Source organism: Drosophila miranda, chromosome 2 (assembly GCF_003369915.1).
Source record: "Drosophila miranda strain MSH22 chromosome 2, D.miranda_PacBio2.1, whole genome shotgun sequence".
In the NCBI taxonomy this organism is placed as follows: Eukaryota; Metazoa; Arthropoda; class Insecta; order Diptera; family Drosophilidae; genus Drosophila; species Drosophila miranda.
Window position 1 is genome coordinate 26,228,412 of NC_046675.1, and position 20,279 is coordinate 26,248,690.

The 20,279-nt window shown below is 41.9% G+C and overlaps 2 protein-coding genes across 4 annotated transcripts in view; both read right to left on the reverse strand.

Annotated features, from left to right (window-relative positions):
- LOC108155659 (transcription factor E2f1) overlaps nucleotides 1-18,004 on the reverse strand; it is a 42,868-nt gene extending 24,864 nt beyond the window's left edge. Inside the window, exons 1-2 of one of the 2 annotated variants that reach the window (XM_017286620.2) lie at nucleotides 17,478-18,004; nucleotides 2,603-2,630 (exon numbers count right to left, since the gene is read on the reverse strand). The gene's annotated coding sequence lies outside the window, so the exon portion shown is untranslated. Of the gene's footprint in view, nucleotides 1-2,602; nucleotides 2,631-17,367 lie in introns of both variants that reach the window. The other variant, XM_017286619.2, reaches the window with a different exon arrangement.
- A 489-nt stretch (nucleotides 18,005-18,493) lies between these two features.
- Nucleotides 18,494-19,832, reverse strand: LOC108155662 (protein archease-like). 2 transcript variants are annotated; one of them, XR_004472134.1, is made up of 4 exons: nucleotides 19,692-19,832; nucleotides 19,594-19,618; nucleotides 19,071-19,515; nucleotides 18,494-18,723 (listed from the first exon to the last, which is right to left on the reverse strand). XR_004472134.1 is itself a non-coding variant. In XM_017286623.2 (3 exons), the coding sequence occupies exons 1-3, from the start codon at nucleotides 19,744-19,746 to the stop codon at nucleotides 19,125-19,127; spliced, it is 471 nt and encodes a 156-aa protein (XP_017142112.1). In that variant the 5' UTR covers nucleotides 19,747-19,832; the 3' UTR covers nucleotides 19,043-19,124. The 2 variants fall into 2 exon arrangements, 1 of the variants encoding a protein (XP_017142112.1); XM_017286623.2 differs by lacking the exon at nucleotides 18,494-18,723 and having other exon boundaries at nucleotides 19,043-19,515.
- Nucleotides 19,833-20,279: the final 447 nt, after the last annotated feature.

Sequence of the window (20,279 nt, forward strand, 5' to 3'; positions counted from 1 at the left end):
CCCTCTATTTCAGGAGAAGAATATCAACCCCAACCTTAAAAAAAAAAACATCCATTACCAGAACCAAATGGGAACCACTGTGCCCTGCCGTTGAAGAATTCAAAGAACTACTCTGTCGAGAGGCCAAAGTCCAATTGCAGCAGGCACAGGCTCAGGCACATTGACATGTGCCAAGCGACAACAATGTCGATGGCCCCTTCTGGCTGAGAAGAAGGGTGACCGAGCGGACCACCACTGCGGACTGCGGACTGCTGGCTGACTGCTGAGGGCTGCTCCCTGGCTCTGGCTGCCAGAGGCTCGGTTCTGGCTGCGGCGGCACTGAGCCAATAATTAAACTAAACTAAAGCAACAGCAGAACAGTGGCAGGGGCTGCAACAACCCCTAGGCGGGGGACCAGGCACTCCAGACAGCCCTGAATAGGGTGAACAAATTTTCATTTTACTTTTTGCTGTGCAAAAAAAAAGCAAAAAAAAAAGATATACAAATAAATGTCGAAGCATTAAATACCTTGGAAAACCATACATTTTTTGAGAGCCTTTTCTATGGCATCTGCATATTAGCGGGGCAAAAAATCAACCGAGGTGAGCTGCTGCATGGCGTTTAACAGGCAGTAAAATATAAAAATTGGATTCAATATCAAGGAAAATCAGAACTTTTTATATATATTCTTTTTAAATTCAGGCAGGCTCCGGTTTTGGCTATCCCAAAATAGTCTGAAAAATTGCTGCTCCCGTTTTAAAGTAAAAATTTTCATCGCCGAACTGAAAAATAAACAGCAGGGCGCGCGTGAGTTTTGAGAAACATCTAGAAATTACTTTCTTTATTCTGGTTTTAAAAATGATACGATCCTTAATTTCTGGTGATGATGTATGGAATAACATAGGAAATAATTCTCCTAGAGCGTATCGATCGTCCGACCAAAGCTAACGTAACCCGCACAGTGAGACAGAGAGAGTATCATACCCTCTCCGTGTAGGAAATACAAATAAAAGGTACTGTAAATTAGAGCAGAGTCCGCCGACGAGAGGGTTGTTGCTCGGTTACAACTAATCAGTAGGTTCCCTTTCCCCCTATGCGAGGGAATGCGCCCAGGAGAACAGCTGGCTCTATTATCCTTGTACTTTTTTTTTGCCATTTTTTTCCTTGAGGCTGGGGTACGCGAAGATCTATCGCGCGTGTCAAGAAAATCCTGGAATAACATTTACCCGAAAGGCGGAAAAACTGTGCGAAATCAATACAGATTATTTATGGGCCACAGACCGGAATAAGGTGACAGAAGGGAGGGATGCAGGATGAAGGATGAAGGATGAAGGATGCAGGATGTACGACTGATGCAATATGCAATTACATGCATGGGATCTGCAGAAGAAATCAGAGCGGGTTAAAGGTGGGAGATCAGGGAACAGAACCCATCAACCCTCCTTCAGGTATGGAAAAGTGTCCCCGTTTCGGATGCCCGACAGACACGAGGCGGCTTTTTTGTGTGTGAAAATCATCAGAGCAGAATTAAATCCCTCCCCTGACAGACCCGCCCTCCCAGTCCCAGTACCAGCACCAGTCCCAGCACCAGAACCATTCCTAAAGCCGGTCTGTCCCGTGGGATTAATTAGCATTCGGTTTAAAAGAGAACGAACGAATTTTCTATTCCCATTCCCATTCGGCATGCATTTAATTTATGCATTTTGGCGGACAGCAAAGTGTCAAGTGAATGTCAAACAAATCTGTGAAAAAATAGATAGAAGGAGAAATTGATTCGTAAGCTTCACATCCACGGGGAGACATAGAACCAGTTCCTCTCCTGCCAAGAATCCTTGTTCTTGGGCCCGGGGGTTTGTCCATTTGTGGACTTACAAGTTTTTATCTTTTTTTGATGTTTGTCCGCGAATGTCCCCGCCAGCGTTTCGGGCCTCGATTCGGGGTTAACTTGTTCCCTCTCGCATTTGTTTGTTTAGTTGTTTGTCGAACACTAAAAAGTACTCGTATCGTATGTAGTCATTTTCGCTTTCGATTTGTTCTCCGCGGTTCAGTGGCCATGGGTAGCCCTTGAACCTTTTCGAATGTGGTTTCCCCGGGAGGTTAAGTGTAGATCGAATGCTAGAAATTCCCTTTTTATTTGCATGCAATTAAGTTTAAAACTAATTTGTTTGCATACAGGATTTGTTATCTATGGAATTACAAATTACAATTTAGAGAGATAATCTTTGATCCCCTCCCCATCCTTCCCAAAGGGGTATTTCTTAAGGGAACCTTTTAGATACACATCTTAATGTGGGTTTTTTTGATTTGGGATCTGCTCTCTTTTCCCAAAGGAAAAGTGCAAATGACAATGCCCCCGAATCCCAAAACAAAGTACATTTCGTGTGCAGGACGAAGCGAATGCTGCAAAAGCAGCACTGGAGTTTCCCCGATAATGTTTTAATAATATAATATAGACATATCTGATCTCGATAGAAGATTTCTGGTTCTGCTAGCTCCACAGAATGCTCTAATCTCCATAGATACATATGATTTTGATTTATTATTGATATTATTGCCATAAATAGGATCTCTATATAAATATCGTTCACATACAAAGCATATTTTATTATAATTTCTAACTTACCAACAAATTATTAAGTAAAAGCAGCAATCTGTAAGTAGAATTAAAATCAGTAAGATCATTAGAGAAATGCCTGAAACAAAACAGTTTTTTTAAAGAAACTTTCATAGATCTAGTGAAGGAGTACCCACAAAACATAACTTAAATTGAACACTACATTGTCCATTTTTCCAGGATTTATTTTCATGATCTTGAAATGACTATGGTAAGAAGTTTACGGCCAAAAGATTTCAACAGGTTTTCTGTGGATATTGCCTTCAAAAGTTGCTCCCATAAACATCATCTAATGATATGTTTGTGGATGCATTGTCAAGTTCTTTTCTGAATCAAGCAAACCCAAAACCGAAACCCCACCTTTTTGCCTAGAGGCAGACCCTAACCTAAATCAACAAATCATGAAGTTGAAGTTGTCTGCTCCTTCGATATAGTGCAAAGCTTGCGGAGGAGCAGAGAAGGAGGAGGAAAAATACAGACGCACAACACAAGTCCAAGAGGAATCCCAACAAAGTTGTCAAATCAAACAGAGACCTGAGGAGCAGCCGTACCATACCATGCCATAGGGGATCCGATTTGGTTTTGGTGTTAAAAATATGAGAAACATTTATAACTTTTTTGTTCGCTTAGAGAGGCAGGCCTGAACCTGGAACCTCAAACCTGGGAGCCTGAAGAGTTTCGCTCGCTGGCATTTAAAGAACTTTACCGATTTGTGCGTCTCCTGTGGGAAACCTGATTTGCAGAGGAAGGGCCCAGGGCCGGGGCGTAGGTAGGAGAGCCCAAACCAGACACCAGATTCAAAGACCAAGACCAAGACGGGACGAAGTTGGAGTCGGAGTCAGTGACTATGCAATAGATGGCAGAAATCGAAGCGGGAGTCGGAGTCCGACTGTTGCCGATGCATTCCAGAGGCTGTAGCCTCCTCCATTGATTCTGCCACATGTTGCACACACTGTGAGACTGAATTTAATTAAGGAAAATCCATCCAGAGACCAATGGAGCGCCACACAATCCAACCAGACAGCCGCCAGACCACCAACTCTCTGGAGTGGAAACTAGTCCAAAGTCTAGCCTGGTGGGGGACTGTGGGGCAAATTGGCAGGAATATGAATGAAAAGAGAGTAAAGGTATACCACATTTCATCCGATAAATGATCACTCATGCAAAGCTATAGGAAAATGTTTAATTTCATTTGATTTATCCTTTCGCTTATGGGAAGTTTGTACGGAACTACTAGTCCAAAATCTATTCTGTGGAACTGTGGGGCAATATGCTTGGAAATGTATTAAAAAAAGAGATCGGTTTAAGCCGGTTCCATTTCAAGTGTCCTTTCGTTTATGCGAAATTTTTAGAGCAAACGACGGCGACTGTTAGTTGAATTTTTTGTTCAGTTCTAAAACTGGAATCAATGTGCCACATGCGATGTGCCACTGCAACAAAATGCCAATTAAATCTCATTTCAGTGGCACATTAAAATGCAATAAAATATATATATTCTCTGCGTCCCTCTCTTTCTCTCTCTTTGCCCTCTGCGAGACAGAGGCTTACAAAATATTTCATGCCCCAGACGTGCATACGTATGTGGCATTCATGGGCTCTGCCCTGCTTTGCTCTCCTTGTTGCACATGCACCACCAACTACGCGACGCGTAGAGATGTGGCTGCTGGGTGTGCAGCGATAAGCGTACGAATTATATAGCCTCGAAAAATGGGAAAACATTCAGCCGTCGAGTTGTCTTCTGGGCCGCATATTTAGCTCGCATTTCAGCATAATTTGATGTAATTTCCGTTGCCTCTTGCCACATTTTGTAGCCAAGAGCCACAACAGCGCGACTCGTGATATCGAACTCGAGCCCGAACTCGAGCCACGAAAATTATATTGTGCGGAATATTGAACAGTCTCAAGGTTGTACTCTGGCCTCCTGCCTTCTGCCTCTCGAACTTCTTCAGTGGCGTGACTGCCACCAGAAAACCGAAACAGTAAACAATGAGTTTTGTGGAAATGCAATACGTTTCATACTTGTTTATACTTTGTACATACTCATAAGTGATCGGTACAAAGGGTACCGTATAGGTATCCTAAAAACAAACAATTGGTATTCCCCACACATTTCCATATAATTCTAATCCCAAAGCTAACCATGTTTTCCTTTATTATTATCTCCTATATGAAAAATCATTCGTGATATAATTTCAAAGTCTATAATTGTAGTAACTACAGTCTTCAAGAGAACTCTTGAACATATAGTGTGTATTTCCATGACAGTTCCTTGAATAGTTTACAGTTTCAAGACTACCCATTAGTTTGGGTTCGATTTTAAGGTCTGTTCGTCCCCTCTTTTTGTCATTTCTAATTGGAAAGGGTTTTGGAACCATCCCGATGCTTCTTTAAAGAGTGCCAGTTTCTCTTCAGGCTTTCTTGCGCCTCCTTAGAAGTACAGATTAGATGCTGGACACTTTCCATATGCTCTTCGAACTTGCAACTGCGACAGAAGTTAGATACAAGGCACAGGAGGAGAGTCCTGTACGCCTGGGTACTCACTGTTAAAATGGTTCCATAAGCGAACGGCTACATTCGACATACAGACGCCGACATTCCGTGTTTCAATACATGATGATATTTTTGTAGAAATATTGTATATATTGTATTGCTTGAAGTGAAAATCAACTGTTTGTTTCCCTCTTGGGATTCCTGGCACAGGATTACACCCAGAGAATCCTTATATATGAGGCCAGGAATGTAAGGCAGCAAAACCCTATACCCTCCTGCGCACTCCTCCTCCGAAACTCCTCTTTACCAAACCCATTCAAAACGAGTGTCTTGTCAGTGTTTGTCAGGCTTAGGCCTGAAGGAGAAGGAAGGAAGGCTCAAGCGATTAACTGTGGCTCGCGTCGGTGTCCCCGTAGCACCGAGTGCCCCCTGCCCACTGCCCCCCTTCTGACCCTGAGCAAAACCGCAAAAAGTGAAAAATTTCGCCAGTTTGTGTGTTATCTTCACCCGTTCGCTTTCCTCCGTGCCCCACCGTTCGGAGGCAGCGATGCAATGAAATAAATGAAGTTAAGCCAATTTGAGGTTAAAGCCCAAAGAAGGAATTCATTATTTTTGTTGTTTTTGTTGTTGTTGGTGCCACACGAAACGCGTGTCCTGCTCGGAGGAAAAGGAATTCGCAAAAGAGAGGAGGAGGCAACAACAACATAAAAAAACCACAGAAATGCGACAAATGCAACAATAGCTGTAAAAGACATAAACAAAAGGAAGACCAAAAAGAAACAGAAACCGCAATAAACTAAAGTGCGAGAGCCCCAAAGGGAGATATGGCAAAACGATAAGCCGGCTGCAAGACATATAACCATGAAGAGGGCACTATAGTGGAGGTTCCAACTGTAGGGACACACGATGTTCAGGCATTATTATTAATAAAAATCTCAATTCATATATAACATAGGTATCGGCATTTCCGCCAAAAGGTCCACCACCCCAAAAAACATTAAAAGTCAATCAAAATATTAAAAGTTTACTAATTTACCCAATTGATAAATCATTTTATTTATTTTGATCTGGAAACCTATTATTATAGTCATGTTCTTCTCAAAGTCTCTCCAACATAATAAAGTTTATTAAATAAACTATTAAAAAAAAATCCAAGAAAATGAACCCAATCTTGGCTAATGGTAGATTTTTTCAACTTTTATTAGCACAGAATTAGGTAACGCTATTGGCATACTGGCGTTAACTTATGTCAGATGCCTCCCCGGATTTATTACAAAAAAATAAAAGGTTTTACATTTAATAACTTGGAAAATTAACGCTCGATACTTCATATATTAGAATAAATCATTTTATACAGATTTTGTACCCCTACCTCAAAAAACTCTTTTGTTTTTTGTTCCGTAACGTCAGGTCATATTTTGAAACAGTACGAATATAGGGCTACCCAATTACTAGTGAATGGAAGTGCCCATATGTTTAAGTAAAAATATATAAATATATAATTTAAAAAACCCTCCAAAACTTTTCTATGTTCCTTTTAATAAAATAGAGGATAATAATTAAAGGTTCCATCAGCATTGACGGATGAAATATGAACTGAATTCCTAATATTCACTCGTGAATGGAAAATATTACCGTTCAGTTCAAGCTCGCTTATTGGAAATTTCCACAGTGAATAAACGTTATTCCCAACGATAATTGTGATAACATGGCTCTTTCTCTTCCTCCCTTTGCTTATAAAATTAAAAGTATTCGAGATTATTCTCTACATGTGGACAGAGAAAATCCCAGAGTGATTTACAAATTTATACCAAGCCAAGAGTGGAAATTTTAATAATAATTAATTCTAACATTTTTCATATTAAATAAATATATTTCATATTTAAATTAAATATGTAATTCAAATTAAAATTGCAATGAATATATTTCATGTTAAGATTAAATATATTTCCTATTTAAATAAAATATACACACCGACTGTTATTTGTACATATGATAAGATCACCTTCTGCTGCCTGTTGTACACATCCCTAAGTATATAATATATTCCGGTGTACCCTAAAAATATTGGCTACAAAAGGCAAGACCGAAAGGAGATCAAAATGTTAGGTTAGGCCTTTGTTGAAGAACGTTTCCATAGCCTTATCTAACCCCAAAAAACAACATCTTTATAAGCCCGGCCCGAATAAATTGCAGTATAATGAAAGCTAACCAATCGAGCAACCAGTTTGTCCGATAACACATTCACATTCACCTGCGGTCGAGGCTGCTGCTCGTGCTACTGCTCCTGCTCCTGCTGCTCCTCCTGCTCCACTGATGTCGGGGCGGCCAACTCCAAAAGGGCATCAGAACAACGTAAACAACATCCAACATTAAGGAGAGAAGAGAATCAGCAAAGAGAGGAGGAAGACAGGCGGGGGACCACCGCCATCGGCAAAACAAAACACCAGAAAAAGTAAAGCAAAAAAAAAAAATAATCTTCAACCAAAAGATACGATAGATGGATACCCTTTTTTGGGGAATCAGAGGATCACAGGAGTATCAAGAATCAATATTTTTAAGGAGTTTTTTTTTTAGTAATGTGTTAGTTGGGGCGAAAGGAAGCGGTTCGATTTCTAGACCCTTAGAGCCAGTAGAACTGAAGATTATGTAGATATATTTAGGGATGAATTAAACCATATTTGTTAGGGATTATTAAGCTTGCTATTACTAAAGTTGAAGAGGATTCACAAATATGATCTATTGTACATCATTTACCATAAATTATGTAAAAAAGCCTCTTCAATCGTTAAAATTTTCATAATATTCGATTAGTATTAAAATATTCTATCGGTACGAAAAACCTCCCAAAGCCCATAAGACCCAATCGGGGACAAAAATGAGCCTCAACAGATTATGCGCCGCCGTTGCAGGAGGTTGTCCCATGAAGTTGTTTTTGTTGCTGATGTTGCAAGGAGCAGGGCTGCTGGCAAGAAGGAGAAGGCGCGATGCGCTGCGTGTCTGGCTCTTTAGACATTCGTCTCCGCTGCTCTCTCCGCCCTCTCTCTGGCTGCCATCATCTGCACTACGTTTTTCACACACACACACACACACACACTCACATTGAGAATTCCATTGAAATCGTTTGAAAATTGAGCCCACTGTAGGGGAAGGAGGTGGTTACAGTGGGGAGTGGCTGGCGGGCAGACGCGTCTACCGCCTCTCTCGTAATAAATATGCGCCATAAGTTTCGTCTTGGTGGAGCGACAGCGACAGAGACGACGACGTCAACCGATGATGACGTTGCCATCCTTTAGTTTGGTTTTTGGATTGTGCCAGCCACAAGGTATATTACAACAGAGGGTAAGGGAGTGAGTGGCTTCTATCAACAACTATACAATTACCAATAGGTGGCATGAAGACTCTCTCCCCAACGACTGGGTACTCTGTTGCTGGATACTTTCGACCACGATGCATTCAACAAAAATTGAAATGGAGTTTGTTCCTAATGGAATATCCTTCTTTCGTATAGTCTTGGCTTCTATCTATTAGTATTTCAGAGAAGCCTGGATAGCAGCCTTACCTTTTACATAGGAGTATGCATGTACCTTGGTTACATTGATTCAACTGCTGCTGGTTGAAGCTCCTGCTCCCCCTGCCACATCCTCCTCTCCTGCTCTCAAGCCATGCAGAATACCCATAAAATGTGTAAAAATAACAAAAGCATATGAGTTGCATTTTTAGCTGGGCCAAAGGAAACAGATGAACATTAAGAGAGCTTTGCTTCGACTAGGAGAAGCGCTGAAAGGGTAAAAGAGCTGTTGAAGCAGGTTGGGTGTGGGGACAGGGGAGTAGCAGTCGTTTAAGGGGCGGTTGTGGCTGTGGAGTACTGTGGGGGGTACTTGGGGCGAAGGCAGAAGAGGCTGCTGCTGCATCACCCGCATAATAAACCAGAGCGCATAAAAATGTGTGCAAAATGGCAAACGCAACGTATTTTTGCTTGTAATTGCCCAGACGACTCCAACGAACGTCCTCGCCACCATAGACGGGAGGCAATAACAATGTTGCACACACGCAGACAGAGACCCGACCAGACGGAGAGAGGGGAGCAGAGCCTGAGGAGAGAAAAAAGTAAGCCGGCAGATGAAACGGTCAGACACTAACCCCGACAGTCAGCCAATAACAACAACATCTACAACACATCCGGCGAGAGAGAGACAGAGAGAGAGATACAAAAAGCAACAAAAAAATTGAACTGTACAACGCGTAAAGTATCGACCTAATGGATATCCTATAAAAATGAGACTGCATGCAATTATGTCTTATAAATTCTCGTTTAAAAGAATATTCAATAAACTTTCACTATTAAAAATGTTTAGAAATCATCAATTTAATTAGTTCCATTAATCAATAGATTAAATTGTTTGTCTTTCCACTATATATGTTTTAAGCCCATAACTGAGCTTCACGACTCTTCTCCTTTATCCTTATCCTTTATTCACATAAATAAGTGTATAGTAGTTTTTATTTTACTTTACATTACAGGTGCCATATGACGTGCTAAAACCCATATACCTCATAAGTGCATAAGTGTTTGCAAAAGCAAAACGTAACTGCAAGTGCCAAAGCAGAGCGAGCGCCACACACACACACACACACACACGCACACGAAAACGAACTGCCGACGACAACGTGCAGGACAACGAAGCACGAAGATGTAAAAGAAAAACAAAAAAACGCAGCAGCCAAGCTTTCAAGCTGCAGTCCGTCTCTCGCTCTCTCGTTCTCTCTCTCGAATGAGTGGTGTATGCATATATGTGTGTGTGTGTGAAGCGCAGCAAAATTTCATGAATGGAATTTGTAAATTTTATTTTCATTTGCAACGATTCCTCTTCCTCTGCTGCGGCTGCTTCTTCTTCTTCTCAGTGTGCCTTACTCATTGTTGCTGGTGTAGTTGTAGCACTAATCATGTGGCGAGCATCAGTGTGCGGGTGCGACAGAGATGGAGAGACAGAGCAGAGAATGAGATGGAGGGAGTCAGTCAGAGGCCCCCAAGCAAGTGGGGCAGACAACAACAATGATGTGGCATGTTGTTCAACTTCTAGAGGGCCCCCCTCCCGCACTCTCTGGCTGAAACGGGTTTTGTGGCCACAGAAACTTATTTTGCATATTTGTGGCATGCTCTCTTTCTCTGCCCCTTCTCCCTTTCTAAATACACCCGCACAAAAAATAAAAATAAAATGGTGTAATAGTGTTTTTCTTCTTTCTAATCAGCGGAAAACAACAACAATAGAAGAACCAGAGGACGAAGAAGCAAAAACTAATGCGTTTTTAATTGTTTGCTGCCGCATGCCACGGGCGGCGTCTGATGAGGTTGCACCCCCGTCGTCTGGTCATTTTTTGTGGGTGCTAATTACAAGAGAACTCCAAAAGGATTTGGAATAGAGAACGAGTAGGGGAAGCGACTAATTTTATGTTTGCCTTTACACAGAGCCACTGAAAATAGATAATTATACTTAAGGAAAAAATAAGTAAATACAAACTAAAGGCCTAGGGCGGGGAGGGGAGGGAGTGTGTGGATGGGGGGCGGGCCTGTTTTAGGCGGCGGCAGACACGAAATTCCATTAAACAAAAATGCGGCGAGAACGCAATTACAGCGCAAAGTAGATAAACGACAAACGGGCGACAACGCAGCGAGTAGAGCCAGTAAATGACGAGGATGTAGCCGGCGAGAGGTAGAGAGGGAGAGCCGACCGACCCAACGGGCTCTCTGATAAATTAAATACATAAAGCGCAGCAAATGGATGAAGGCACCAAAGCAGCAGCAGCAGCAGAAGCAGAGAGTGCATAAAGAACAACAACAAAAGCTATAACAAGAATGTGAAAGCTGACAAGCCGAAGCTCTGGATACCCTTTACCAGGGTCGGATTGGAGGGTGACTGTATTACTGTAATTACTGTATACTTTGTTGAAATAATGGTTTGTTTAACTATCAAATATGAGCATGAAATAATTTCGGAAAATAATTAGGAGCCTCCACTTATGAGTTTTCTCAGTGCCTCCATGTCCTGCTCTTTTCATACAAATCGATCAATCCTGTGGTGGTAGATCCGATCCATTCAGGAGACCATTTAATGGTTGCTGTTTTTGATAAATTTTGTATGCCCTAGCCGGGTTAACAAGCTACACTGCAATCCCTTAGGTCGTCCTCCAAGAAAGAGCATTGAAAAAGACCCACAAAAAGAACAGAGAATCGGATACAAGAACCACACACCACACACAACTGAGGGCCGTAAAAATAGCCATTTGACTTTGAACTTTGCGATGACGCGACGTCGGGGGTTCCAGAGGTGAGGCAAAGAAAGGATATGGGCCGATGCACAAGATGCCTCTGGCTGTGCGTGAGATTGTATACGGATTGCCATTTATGTAGGATACAGAATGTACATACATATAATATGGGTGTATCCCGAGCAATATAATCTAATCGGGCAATGCAAAACGTGTGTCGATTTAAAACCAAGCCCCATAAACCAGCCACAAGCCAATACACCACAGAAAATTGGCTTAAGAAAATGACTGGAAAACTCGAACGGGTGTTCGTGGCATATGCCATGTTTTAAATATGAATACTCCAAGGAAAAAAACCACCTGTTGCACGAATAACAAGAAGAAACAAATTATCAGAGAAGGCATACAAGAAGTGGCAATAGATGAAGATGGGGCTCGGTTCCTAATTATAAAACAACACAAATCGAACAAATTTTAGGAGCAGCAGCTGGTCCTAGAAAAAACCCAGGCAGGTGTGTGTGTGTGTGTGTATAAGAATGCGTACCATAAGCATACTCGAACGTACATAAATTATGAGCACTGTACAGTGTACACACAGAACTCAGGATGCTTGGGATTATAAAAGATCATCCCACAGGCAAGCGAATATCAAAAGCAGTAGACGAGTCCTGTGTCCGTTTTTCTATTCATTCAGCAGAAGAGATGATGCAAAATGTCCTCAGAATTGTTTTGTTTTCTGCAGCTGCCGAGGAAGAAAGTGAACGACTTTCGCAATTGTCTCAATGGTCGACATCCTCTCCTCTCATCTCACACTTCCATTGTGGCACCGTCCCTCAATCTGGCAGCTGTATCCGAGTTTGAGGCACCCATAAATTGCATTCGTTATCGATTTTTTTCCTACATTCTGAGATCTTGGGGTGAAATGCTTTTACCTTTCGCATAATTCCATATGCATTAGGCAATTAGAGAAAGAAATTTCCTTTCGTACAGCTGCTGCTCTGCTCTCCTTTATGGCATAATCAAATCAAATCAATTTCGTGTAATTATCTAGGGTTGCATTTTTTGTTGTTGTCGCCATAAATATTGGGCAGGAATTATGATTAGGGTGGACCTTTTTTATGCTACTCTCATTTGACTAGGGTGGCAAAGGCCCATGGGAATTTTTTGTCCGGGTGATCAAGAATAAATCATTTTGCTGTATCCTCTAATCTATACAAATGATTGACGAAATTAACTGAGAATCGTATGTCTTATTTGATTTAACTGATTGAAATGGGATTTAATTTATAATAATAAATAATAATGGCAGAGCCCTAATGCTTGGAAATCCTCTTCTAATTTTCTGTTTTATATTGAGTACAAATCTTAACTTCAACGACACATCCTTTCTAGCCTATATGTAATCTATTTATTAAAATTGTTTTCCCAGGGCCCAAAAGTTAAAGAATTCACCTCTAACAAAATGTTTCTCCTGAAATTCTGCAGAAATTCCGTGCAATAAATTATTCTTTCCCCCCAACATTATTCAAACACCCCTGAACTCTGTTGACCCCAAAAATTTGTTATCAAATGCCCCATTCATTGCCTTGCCCCAGAAGTGGACCCCCAAAACAGTCTGCTTATAAATCGTTTAAACATCCGCTTTTACGCTTCACTGTTTAGGTGACACACATAGTCGTGCATAAATATTCATACATATTCACATGCGAGTATCTGATGTATCCCCACCCCGCTATGCACCCCCGTAACATTAATCATAACGATTAATCATTTTATCAATGAAGTGCAAAGTTGCTTTTGCGACATAAAAACGCAAAGAGACAGATAGACAGACAGAGAGAGAGAGAGAGAAAGAGAAGAAAAAAACCAGAGTAAAATATATGCAAAAAGGGAGAATAAAAAAAAAAGCAAGAAGAAGATGCTACAGCGCCTATGTGACCTAATTGGGGTTCTGGAGTATGGAATGGATTATTTATTCTTTTCTTGCTTGATTTTTTCTAGTTTCACAGCAGAGAGGGTACTATTATTTTTGCAAAAGGTTTGCAAAAAGAAAATAAACAAATAGATGAAGAAAACAAATATAATAAATAGAGAAAGATAACTCTCATAGCAGTCAAGGTTTGTGATCTTTAAAGGATGACAATGTAACAATCGATCGTCCTGCAGTCAAGATAATCCTAAGATTCGACTCTTTGCAGCAAGCTTTCCTTTATTTTTTATCTTTAACCCCGTTGACGTCAGCGTCGTCGTCAAGTGACGAAATCAACCACAAAACCCAGTAAACGGACAACAAATGAGTTGTCATAAATGGACGTGGCAGCGACGCGACCCCCGCTGCTTCCGTTCAGTGCAGAGTGCATCTTCTTCCAGCAGGAAATCGATGTGCACAGGCAGAGGTAGAGCAGAGCATTCCTTGTTGTTGCTGGAGCAGAGCAGGGTCTATCGATTCAAAGGTAAGGGCCGTTCTGATCGCAGGTACCCAAGCTTTCTCTGTCTCCTGCTCTCTGTTTGGATAACATGCTCATGATGCATGATGCTGAACCGCTATAACCGATGCCTGCACCTACCCTTCCCACCATTGAATGTGCCTTGGCCCAGAACCCAATGCCGGAGCAGAGCTTCGCTTCGCAGGCAGTGCAGAGCCGTAGCAGAGTGTCGGGGGCAGTGCAGAGCCGCAGCAGAGCAGAGCCGTCAGCGCTGGCTGACGTTGGCTAAACTTTTACTTTGTTGCTGTCGCTGCTGCTGGCACTGCTGTTTTTTCATTTCTTCCTTTTGCTCCAATTTGCACGCACAAACAGCAACAAAAGTCGCGAATCGGATTGCCTCTGTACGAGTATGTGTGTGATAGAGAGAGAGAGGGAGAAATTCCATATTCCACATTTTTTTCATGCAGCAACAGAATGCCACTGCGCCGGCTTCGCTACGTCTTTTCTTTTTCCTTCTCCTCTCTTTCTCTCTCTTATTATAACTTTTTTTTGTTGCTTTCTCGCAAATATTTAAAAATAGCCAAGAGAAAAAAAAGCCAAAAGCCCAACAGAAACCAGCCAACGGGCAAACAAAAAAAAAAAAAGAAAAGAAGGAATTTAACAACAACTAGCCAGTTGAGCGACAAAAGGGGGATGGATGCCACCACCACTACGCGTAATACTCTTTATGAGCTTTCGCTCAAAGGATTAAATCAGATTATAATAATGAGAGATAGGCCAGAGAGAAGTAGGGCATACTGGATGGAGTGCATGCGAACTTATACAAATTTTAACATCCCAGAATATTTTGCCATAAGTTATAGAATTCCCAAAGAGGGCTTATAGACATGTTTATGCTCTAGAATACTTTCCAATCATAGGGAATCTTGGAGAGTTTTTATTCGCTTTTGGGGAGGTACATATGTATATGGTGATCCTTCTTGGCCCCATTTAATATTTATTACACTACACGGCCACAAATTCTCCAACACATTTTCTACAGAGTTCCTGAAGAGGTTTTATAGTCCGACCTCTAATTAGGTATGCTAATGAAAAATTTCCCCATGAATTACCTTGATCCTGGGTGACCCTCCCAGTCCCCCCCCCCCCCTCGATCCTTATGCACACCAACAATTTCCCACTCTAATTACCGCAAAAAAGGGTATGTATCCGAAAGGCAAGGTCAAAGCAAAACGAGCGACGGGAACAACAAAAGACACAGCGACAGAAACGGACGGACACATCAGCAACATCAACAAGAACAACAAAACATATTAATGAAATCGCTTTTAACTCGTTTCGCTCAAGTATACAGATGTGTGTGTGTGTGTGTGTGTGTGTGTGTGTGTGTATACCGTGTAAATTGTGTGTACGAGTGTGGATACAACATGCCTTCTCATGTGCTGCCGTGGCCCCACTCGTGGTATGTTATAAAAGTGCAACAACAATATTATTACACACACAATCACACACCTCACTCGGGCACATGATAAAAACAAACACGATCCGATGATCGGATCGGACAGACCCCAAAAAACGATGACCCAAAGTGGCCGGGCGGCTTTAACAATAATAAATGAAATTCAAGTATTAACAAAAGTATTAGCCTGTCCAAAACAAAATGGGTGTATATAAATACATACACATAAGTATCGTATATTGCTTGGAGCAAGTGCGCCAATTTTAGTTGAAGTTTTTGTTGTGTGTTTCAGAGATTGTGGAGCGAGCTTCAGCTTCGCTTAGGCGGGGGCTGCCGCACTACAGAAATCCTTTGATTGATCTATAGTTTTCTGTTTCAGCTTATCAGTTTCTCATTGCAATAAATGAGCCAAGCTGGACCTAAGGACGATTAGCTGTTGCTAAAAAGAAACAAGTCAGAGAGCCGTATGATCTCTGAACTCGAATAATATTAAAGTTTTCTACTCCATTAACAATTATTGTTAGTGGAACTCGAGTAAGTGTGACCTCAATTTCACAAATGGTGTCTCTAAGGTTCCAGGCCTTATCGCAACAGCAGATAAAAGCAAACATAGACCCACACACGACAGACACAAGCAATATATTCAGTCACAATTCAATACGAGACTGTGACTAGGCGGGAAGAAATCACTGTTCCACTTCGAATTCGTTGGCCTCCAATCGGATGAATGAATGAAAATCGACAATCAGAGCGACACCTCCATAAGCCGGGAAGAGAAAACAAAATGAAATGTCCAAATCACTGCTTCCGTAATGGAATATATAGGATTTCTGACCAAGGCAGGCGCAAAAATCAAAAATATCATGTGTGTACCCCAAGCAGGGGAACAGGTAAAAAGAGGCGCTTAGGAGGAACTGGTTCACAAAAGACCCGACCACGACCACGACTACGTCGACGATGGCCAAGAGACTTGCCCCGAAGGCCAAGCATAAAATCAAAGTAACCAAATACAAAAACAAAAAGTGCAGACTCGAGAAATATCATGGAGAAAATAAAAAAAAACCCCATGAGACAGCGTCGCCGCCGTCTTCGATGGCCGCCATTGCCCCACGGTTTGGGGAGCTTCAGTATACACATGCATAATTCTGTTTGGATGTGTTTGTGGGGAGGTCATCAAACTATGACGTCCCCAAAAATCGGACTTCTGAGACGAGGATTGCATTCCCATTTCCTTCCCTATCGCTCTAGTCGTTCTATATCTCCTTGGGAAGAGTCGAGCCACGACCTTATCATTTCGAAACAAGTTCCGTGTTCTCATCATATCTGGGTTAATTAATACACTGATAAGGCCACATGCACCCAGTCATGCGCCTGATTTTATTTGGCAAAACATGCAATAAATTTTTATGAATAATTCACTTGGAGAAAGTCCCTAGTGGTGTTATTTCTTATGCAGTTTCTAAACGGACTCTACTGCTTGCCGACTGCATATCTACAACTTCTTAGATACTGTTTGCCCCTGTAGTCCCCACCTGCAAAAAGTCACAGGTTTCTCCCACATCAGCAGCATCCCTCAGGACCAGTCTGGCAACGCTTTAAGCACTTGCAAATTAAAAACTAATCAGAGATTTTAACTCCCCAAGGGCCCCCGCTCTATGGACTGTGTCGGCATTGCAATTAAACATGTATTACACACACGAACACATAACACTTGACTTTATGTTGGAAGATAAATCAAACCGAAATGGCAGTGACGTCAGCTTTTAAAATCAAATGAATTGAATCGACTCACAGCCAAATTACGAGTTGGGGGGTTGCACTTCAAATTCACTTCAATTATATAAAACTGCACACATCCCCCACACACACATGCCGATCCACCCACACCATCAGCGGGCGGGCAGCTGGCGCGTCAGCTGGTAGCCGCCTGTCCCGGCATGGACTTTTAGCCGGCAGGCGGCAGCGGCACACCACCCACACAGTAGGAGCGCTCTCCTGGCTGACGGAAAAAACAGTTGGTTTGCCCTGCCCTGCTCCTTCATAGAGAACCAATGCCCAGCGCAGCACCCCCATGACACACACACACAGTTTCACACACGCACACCTCTAACATCTAGAATACTACCTACCACATTTTTTCCATTTCGTCTTCGTATGGATTTTTCCGCCACGTTTTTCACACACTTCCAGTTGGGCCAGAGGGGTGCCTTTGATCGCAAATTGTAGATAATAAAATTACCTTTCGAATGAGCTGGTTTCGATGTGGGTTATTCAAAGATTTCCTAGCTTAGGAGGCACTCAAAATTCGTAGCCCAGCCAATGTGCTCTTGTGCTTCTTCCTCTTCGAACACCATGACAATTTGATGGCGACGACGACAGCGGCTGGTTGCAGAAAGAACGAATGAGCATGAGGGCTACAGACTTGGGAAGAAAGAGAGAGCGAGCGAGAGACGACGACGACCAGGCGAGGCGAGGTGAGCGCAGAACGGCGAATTGAAAAAGCAACAGCAAACCAACATCAGCAGCAGAAGGCGAAATGCGGCGCGCAGCGGTGATGACGTTTTTGTTGGTTGCCACCTTTCCACCAGCTCTTTTTTTTATTTAACTTTACTTCCTCACCATCCCGCACTTACTATTACTATTAGTCGTTATTTTGTATTGCAAATTGTTTGAAGCAATGCTAGATACTTTTCAGTGTGCCACTCGCGACTTCGATTTCGACGCGATTCAAGACCATGAGCGAAACTTGCTGCTGCTGTGTGTTTGAATGTGTGCTGCGGTGGTGTGCGTTTTATTGCTCGATTTGCCTTTCATACTTTGTTTGTTCTTTTACACACGCTTTCGTGTATCGCTGGGCCTGTCGCAGTGTTGATTTTTTCAATCAGTCGCAAAAATACTAGCTACTACTATTCCGAATACTTCACCTTGTTTCGCCCCACGTTCCCCCACACAAACGAGAGATATTTTAAAGAAACCTCTTAAACAAACACTATTGCACGCATAACAGACCGGGCAAGCATTTTTTGTTGTTGTTTATCGCAGCTGTTGCTGTTGTAGTTGTCGTCGGCGAATCAGCTGTTTTCCAGCTTCACGTAATGTAGAGGTGGGAAAACATATGAATCTGTATCGAGTGCGATACAATACTATCGATTGGACATCTGTGCGGAGAATTTAAATATTTAAAACATTTTCATAAATGTTTGAGGAACGAGAATTGCCAAATACCCCAAGAAATTAATCTTTTCTGACTAGAAATTAGGATTAAAAATGTTATTTTACAATTGAATGTTTTCAGTTTAAATTAGAAGACTGTTTCACAGTGAATTAGGCCTAAAGTGCCACCTGTTTTTTTTTTAACAAAATCTATCATTGAACTACTGTAAGGCAATACTTGAAGGCTGCATCTGCAGGAAAGTGCATTGAACTGTGGCCTGGAAATTCGGTTTCCATGTCTGGGAATCCAACACGTTGCAAATTCACAAAGCCAAAGAAATACGAAAAAAAAAGGGTAAGTAACTCCCAGACGCTGAGAGCAAGGACCAAAGTATTAATTGCATTTGCAGCAGCAGCGGTACAATTGAATGGTTTTTGATAAGTCATCATCCTCCTCACACGTCTCCAGACCGTCTGCTCACCGCAGACAGGGGATGCATGCAGTCGCCGGAGTGATTGCAGATATTTCGGGGCTTGTGCAGCTTTTTTTAATGTTTGGTTTTTTGTTTTTGGCATTTCACTTATGATTAATGGAAACAAGGAGTAAATGCAATCGCCATACCAGCATGAAAAAGGGGTGGAAACGGGCAGTCATGATGTCAAAATTCATTTAATATACCTAAAGGTAAAATCACTCTGGATCGGGAATCCGCTGCCAGCCAGTCGTCTTTCCTCAAATATCAATTATAACAAACACTTCAAAGTTGCTCTGCTCCGCATCCTGTACGATTTGCATGGCCGAGTAGGTGATTGCCTTCACCTCGGTGCCCTGCGGATGTTTTCCCAGCTCGAAGGGTTCGCCGTAGCAGCGGCAGACAATCTCGAAGGTATCCAGATCGAATTTGGTGATTTCCAGTTTTTTGCACACCAGATTCGGTTCAACGGAGAACAGGAATAGCAGCTCGTCGAGAAAGTGAAAGAGTAGTCCCTCCAGGTCATCGCCCTTGGCCTCGATCTCGTAGCAGCTCTCCACGGACACGTACTCCAGTTCCGTCATATACCCGAACATTGCTACGCCGCACTGCTCGAAGGCCTCCGTCAGTGTGGTGCCCCAGGCATGCAGTCTGCAAATCGGAAGCCAACCATGTGGTTAATAATACTCCTACAGCACGGGTGCTGTTGTTGTTGTTGCTATTACTCACTGCACGTCGGCGGTGTGGTCCAAATCTGCGAATGAATCAAATTAATGTAAATGGTAAGCAACAGGCGGCTCTGTCAGCAATTTAGGGTATTTACTTACATTCATACTTTGTTTCTGGCAGCAGAAAGTCCTCTTTGCTGAATTCTACTTCCATATTTGTCTTATTAATATTAGTTTACACCAGGGCGACGACGAGTCTGGCATGTGGGGGGCCAGGACAGGCTAAAATAACAATAACATATGACTAATAGTAGAGATGCACTGCCATCGATAGTAATATCGTTACCCCATATGTTTTCTCACTATTGATGGAACTTTTCACTATCGATAGATGCCACCTGTTGCTGTCTATTGTGGGTATTCCTGAAGCTAAGAATAATAATAAGATAATAATATAATAATAAGCTAATTCCTATAAGAATAACAAAAATACGATAAATAGATAAAATAATAAAGTGGAAGAACGTTTTATGTTTTGGGCGTTCTATAGTAACTTTTCCTTTCTTATTTTCTCCTATAATAAAGATGATTATTGATAAAAAGTTTTCCTCAAAATCCATCTAACATATTGAACTATTTAAAAAAAAAATTGAAAATGCGCCCAATATCGGTTAATGGAATATTTTATAACCTTTATCAAACCAAGAAATGTCTGTCCCGTGCGACAAAGGCTTAAAATAAATTTAA